The 6,193-nt window shown below is 50.5% G+C and overlaps 2 protein-coding genes and 1 long non-coding RNA gene across 3 annotated transcripts; all 3 read right to left on the bottom strand.

Moving 5' to 3' along the window:
* Positions 1–779: 779 nt before the first annotated feature.
* LOC120642688 lies at positions 780–1,471 on the bottom strand. The gene is made up of 3 exons (XM_039919286.1): positions 1,285–1,471; positions 1,102–1,200; positions 780–968 (listed from the first exon to the last, which is right to left on the bottom strand). Exons 1-3 carry the CDS (start codon positions 1,399–1,401, stop codon positions 795–797), a joined length of 390 nt encoding a protein of 129 aa, XP_039775220.1. The 5' UTR covers positions 1,402–1,471; the 3' UTR covers positions 780–794.
* Positions 1,472–1,740: 269 nt separating this feature from the next.
* On the bottom strand, positions 1,741–2,221 carry LOC120642772. Its single transcript, XR_005662743.1, has 3 exons — positions 2,199–2,221; positions 1,967–2,101; positions 1,741–1,883 (listed from the first exon to the last, which is right to left on the bottom strand). It is a non-coding gene; the product is annotated as an uncharacterized LOC120642772 (long non-coding RNA).
* Positions 2,222–5,783: 3,562 nt separating this feature from the next.
* LOC120647904 (multiple organellar RNA editing factor 9, chloroplastic-like) lies at positions 5,784–6,137 on the bottom strand. Its single transcript, XM_039924715.1, has one exon. It carries the CDS (start codon positions 6,135–6,137, stop codon positions 5,784–5,786), a length of 354 nt encoding a protein of 117 aa, XP_039780649.1.
* Positions 6,138–6,193: the final 56 nt, after the last annotated feature.

Genomic DNA, 6,193 nt, shown 5'->3' with positions numbered 1-6,193 from the left:
TCGGCGCGACTCTATGAAGAGTCACGCCAACCTACTAGCGAAACCAGATTTGCTGGGGGGTAAAATGTGACTGAAGTAGTCGTGCCAAGAGTCCTGGCGTGATTCAGTAGGGAGTCTCCCTAGGCCAAATCTGGTGCAAACGGTCGCACAACATAAAATACTATTACAAGATCTCAGCACACAAACCAGTTTGCACTCCTCTCCACAACAAGCCACAACAAAACCACATCACACAGCATAAAATACGATTACAAGATCTCAGAAGATCATACAAGATATAAATTGTCCACAATTACTAGTGCAATACTAATAGAACGACTACAGTGCACACGAAGAGCCCATTACATGACCATAAAACAAGCACATATCCTGAGAACCGTTACATGTGCAGACTTGATGAAATGAAACTACTTCTAGACTATGTCTTGGCATGGGAGGAATGGGGGGGGGTGTAAGGTTTCTTTTTACGACGGGGACGGCCCGGCCTGCCTCTTCGCTGCTGGAGAACGTTGCGAGGATGTTGGAGCGCCTGGAAGCTGTGAGTGTCCAATCTCATCAGGGCCGTAGGGTGGATCGCTATCATGTGATCTTGATGTCTCCTCGGACTCGTCGGTGACGCTCTCCTCAGACTCCTCGCTGCCAGTTTTCCGAGGTGGTGCCTCCTTGCCCCTCCTACGAGGTATTGACATATTGACAACCCCCTAGTTGGCTGCGACGTCCTCCTACAAAACAGTATGTATTCAACATTTGTATAACTACTCACAAAACAAGAAGTAGCACAAATGGAAATCATTTTAGAAATATGGAACGGAACCTGTAGATGATGTGCCCAAATCTGATGTTAAACTCATGCTCCTTCCACCACGTTGGCGCGATCCGGAAGGTTCTTCATGATCCGCCGGTCCTTGTCCTTGTGCTGATAAGCAGTTTAGTTTGAAGGCCATTTTCCGGCATCCCCGTCTAAACCTCTACATTACATTAGGCAACAAAATCCTTAATAGGGAATAAATTTGCATTACAATAGGCAAGAAAAACCGTTTAAGAGTACTATTTCTCCACCAAAGACTAATTGCCAGTTTAGAGCGAAATCTAGACATTTACCTGCAAAAATGTCCTAAGCACAGTGGCCTCATCCGGAGAGCCTATTGGCACGCTCAACGTTTGTCCCGCCTCATTAGCAAAACGACCAATTTGATGACCCTGCAGGTGCATATGTCATATACACAATAGGTCACAATCTATTGCATGATTCGTTGTATTCAAGTAATGTAAATTATAACTTACAATGTAATCTTCAAAGGGTCCTCTCTCGGGCTGCCTACCCATTCTCGTGTGAGCATCATACTCGTCGAAGACATCTTCGGGGTCCGAAGGCAAATCCTCGATGTTGGTAGCGTCCATTGCAACCTTTAGCTTCAGCCTTGTTTGTTGCTTCAACCACTCCAAGTATGTCTTGAACTGGGAGTCACGGTGAACAGATCCGCCAAAAACAATGTTTGCCCGGAGATTCCAAGCATTGACATGGGCAACGTGCTTCTCCTCCCAGTTTTTCATACCCCTTTGCTTGCGACGATCGATTCTACATGTAAATATTGCAAGCATTAATGCAGTTCCAGTTTATATCAAAACATGCAAATAATTTCCATAACATGATATTGCATAAAAAAAACTTACGCATGCAGCTCTTGGCTAGTACTGAGATGCTCGGGAGGACATGTCTGAAGTATTCCAAACTGACGTATCACGCGATTTGGAAGGTGAAACTCCACAATATAGTAGCAAATAAGAGGACAGACGGAGCGCCAATATTTAGTATCCATGGTGCATTGCGGACTAAGCTCCATGTTTTGCACCTCTTGGCGATTGTATGGTTGCCATTCAACCTAAGACAACATATTCAATTTGATTACAACAATGATATGGCTACATTACATGATTTGCGGTAGGGAAGTCGTAGTAGACTTACGTGTGCAGCACTGAGGCAGTCAAGAGCATTGCAGTAGTCTACGTACCGCCTTCCTGGATTCCCGTGCACGGTTTCACTATTGTTCCACAGCCAACCCACAGTACCCACCGCCTCTTCCTCGTATGATGGAACAACCTTATTGAAGACAATAAGTAATGAGGTTATCCAATATTCAAGATTATATGAAGCAGACAACAATAGTGCCAAACAACTGCACAAATCAGGTCCTTACCCCAATACTATGCCTCTCGGGCCAGCCAATAGGAATGCGCTCCCACATCCACAATTGCAAAAGGTAAGCACAACCCCCAAGGCTTGCATTATCTCCGCTCCGCCTACACGCATCACACATCTGACGGTACAACCATCCAAGTGCTGCATTTCCCCAGCTGAAACTGCCAATGTTGTCCCATTCGTGACCAATAAGTTCTAACCACATCCACGAGATTGTGTTCCCGCTCGAATCCGGGAATAGAAACCCTGCGACCAATTGCCATAGCCACACTCGGGCGAACCTAGCAACCACCCCTGCCGGAGCATAAGCTGGAGGTGGCGTACCAAAATGATCGGACAACCATGCTGATGTCACTCCTGTAGGCTTCTTGTCCTTCGTGTCTTCTGGTGGTTCAGGTGGGTGCACTCCAAACAACAACTCCACTCTATCTCTCCATCCATTTGGACATATGCTCCCGGTCACAGCTCTTCCATCTATACGAAGTCCAAAGAGCATAGCCACATCTTGTAGTGTAATGGTCATCTCACCGGCAGGAAGGTGGAATGTGTGTGTCTCAGGCCTCCATCGGTCAACAAGTGCTGTCAGAGCTGCATTATCCATCCTGGGGAGCCCATCCTTGACCAACCACGCCAACGGGAGGAATCCAGCCCGTTTAAGGTATGGTGCGTACCTATCGTCCCAAGTGTGAGTCTTGTGAAGGCGGGGACGTAGAGGCCTCAAAACCTACAAACATATCAGTCAACATTGTAATCAACTAAAGTCGAATTAGTAATTTCACACAAAAAAAATTCAATCACAAGTTCACCTCCGTACGCTCCTCTAGTATCTTGCCACGGTGCCGCTCATCATAAACCATTTGTAGGAGGGGATACTGCGGGTGCTGTGCCATCTACATTTTCAAAAACCGAGAAATCAAGAACAACCAAGTGATAAATCACTATAAGGTCATATTTCATATGCAGTCATTAAATATTTCATTTGTAGTTTTGTTGGTACCTTAGTGTGTTAGTCAGCCTAATTCAGTAATGCTGATCCAGATTACCACTAGACGTATTTACGCTGCACTTTCGTTTCAAAAAAAAAAAAACAAGCCCTAATCATTGGCTATAGTCAACTACTGCAAGTCCATCTTCTAAGTTCTGAGCTTATAGTTCACAGCTTATAATTTTCCAGCTTTCAACTTCAATTTTTGTTAACAATATTCACAACAACGAGCCTGCACATGTTTTTTTTTCCTAAACCAAGTACAGAGATACAATTAGCGCACATGACAAATTTCTTATTGCACTAGTATCAGTGAAAATGCTAATCAATTAACTAATTCACTGAATACCATCTTTCAAATATAAATGAATTCTGGTTATTGTTAGTGAGTAACACCCAATTCCAATTGTTATTTACTATTCACAAATGGTATTATGAAAGGAACAATCATGGCTGAAACAAATCATACCCACCAACTACTATACATATGCAGTACGAATATTGATTTCTAAATTTCTTCATGAATACCTCAATCGAAAAATCAGAGGAGGAAAGGAAGAAATGTACCTGCTCACTGAAAGGAGGGGGCCAGGGAGGAGGTCAGGCGCTGGTGGGGGAGGGGCGGATGGCGGCGGGCCAAGGACCGGCGGCCGCCGCGGGGGGGGGGGGGGGGGAGGCCGGGCCGCCGCTCGCGGCGGCGCCAGGGACCGGCGGCCTCCGCGGCGGACAAGGCCGGCCTCTGCGGGAGGCAAGGCCGGGCCCCCGCTCGTGGCAGGCCAGGGACCGGCGGCCTCCGCGGGAGGCAAGGCCGGGCCGCCGGCGGGCCAGGGACCGGCGCCCTCCACAGACTCCGCAGGCGGCTGGACCGGTGACCCGCGCCGCGCCCTTCCTTCCTTGTTCCGCGGCGACCGACCGAAGACCGGATGGCGGCGGCCCAGTGGAGGCGCGGGTGGTGGTTCCACCGGGCGCCGCGCGGGTAGTGCTGCCTTGGCGCGGGGTCTCTCCGCTCCGCGATGCAAAAAAATGGCGGCGGCCGCTGCTTGGAAGAGGATGGAAGAGAAGGAAGAAAGAGAAAGGTGGGCTAGGGTTACTTGCTGGGCCGCCTAGTAATGGGCTGAGTCGCGCCATGGCGCATGGCGCGACTCAGTCGTGCCAACGCATGTGGCGCGATTCAGCCTTGCCACGTCAGCTGCCTGGCCGCAGGCGTTCCAGCGTGGCAGCTTGGTCGCGCCAAAGCATGTGGCGCGACTCTTCAGGGAGTCGCGCCACAGAGCTTGGCGCGACCAAAAGGGCTAGTTTTTGGAAATTTAGATCTGCATGAGTTATTTATAAAATATTAGATTAAAAAGGATTAAAATAAAAAAAATCCCCGACCCACCCCACACACACGCTCCTTTGTTCCTTCTCACATCTTTGCTTAGATGAACTATCACTAGTACAGAATAGGGCTTTAGTCCCGGTTGCCAATAGGCTTTTATCCCGGTTTTTCAATCGGGATTGAGCATCCGGGATAAATGCCCTTTGTCCATTTGTCCCGGCAGCTCACGACCCGGGACAAATGATATTTTTGCAAAATAAAAAAATCTCGCAGGCCCGACCTCGCCTGCGGTTCGCCCACATGCAGGCTCCCACTTTTCCAAATCTTTTATTCTCAGTGAAAAAATCATCCACGAACCCAATCATAATCGAAATCCACAAACAAATCATGCGTATAATCCATACCAAATCATTCACATAATTTCAATTTCAATCCCAGAATCATTGAAGAAAAAAAAGCAAAGAGGAACGCTGTAGCCCAGCGCCACCTCCACTCGCCGCAGCCCAACGCCGCAGCCTCAGCTCGCCACGGCCACGCGCCATGGCCGCCGGGCAGTGCTCGCCGGATCCCGCGCCGCCGTGTCGTCCCAGCGCCACGGCCTCGCGCTGCCGCAGCCGGGCGCTGCTCCGCCACGGCCCCCGTGCCGTTACGGGCCAGCGGGCGCTGCTCCGCTGCGGCCTCGCGCCGCCGCGGCCGGGCGCTGCTCGCCACGAGCCAGCGGGCGCTGCTCGCCGCCGCCTTACGCCGCTGCTCTCGCCGTCGCCTTGTCCTGCAGGCGCAGATCGACCTCATCCCCAAGCCAGAGGAAGAAACGAGAGGGAGGAGAGGGAGAGGAGAGGGGAGGGAAGAAGAAGATAAGGCAGGGAATTAATGGATGGTGTGGACTGTCGTCAGGGAGGGGAGAGAGATAAAACATATGGACATGAGTGTTTTATCCCTGTCGTTGGCTACACCCGGGATAGATGCACTTTTTTTTTGTCCCGGTTGGTGGTTCCAACGGGGACAAAAGGTCCAAGTCCCGGTTGGAGCCACCAACCGGGATGAAAAGATACTTTTTTTTTGTCCCAGTTGGTGGCTCCAACCGGGACAAAAGGCCCCTGACTCTCTTCCTGCCGGACTAGCCATTGGATCCGGGACAAAAAAAAACCCCTTTGAAGGTCTGGAACAAATGCCTGTTCTGTAGTAGTGTATGCAGCTTGACTGCTGCTCACCGGCAGGATGCTGCCACTGCAATCTGACTCGCTCCAAATTTCCTTCAAATCAACACGAAAACAACACGCCTATGCTAAATTGTTGGAAGTTAAATTATACCTTCCAACGACTATGGCGAGGGTCTTAAGGTAGGTTTCGATCATCTCCTCGCGGGACGGCTTGGGGTCCGGGAAACTCATCCTGATGAGCCAGTGTTTGTAGTCGCACCCATTGTCAGGGGAGTTCTTGTCCTCGGCCACGCCGCTGTAGCCCCTTTCCCGCACCGCTGCCGCCGCCGCCCTCGACTGGAACCCTCCTGCGGCGCCGGGGAGAAGAAGCGGGAGAGGCTGGGAGAGGGAGGCTGGTGCGGCCGGACGGAGAAGCGAGGAGGAGGAGGTGGCGGCGGCGACAAGGGTCCGCCGGAGGCGCAAAGCGAGGGCCATAGTTGCAGCCGTCTCCTCCAACTTAGCGAGTTCTACGTACGTCCACCCAAAGTGGG

The sequence above is a fragment of the Panicum virgatum genome, chromosome 1K (assembly GCF_016808335.1).
Source record: "Panicum virgatum strain AP13 chromosome 1K, P.virgatum_v5, whole genome shotgun sequence".
Lineage (NCBI taxonomy): Eukaryota > Viridiplantae > Streptophyta > Magnoliopsida > Poales > Poaceae > Panicum > Panicum virgatum.
This window is presented reverse-complemented; position numbering and strand designations above follow the sequence as displayed.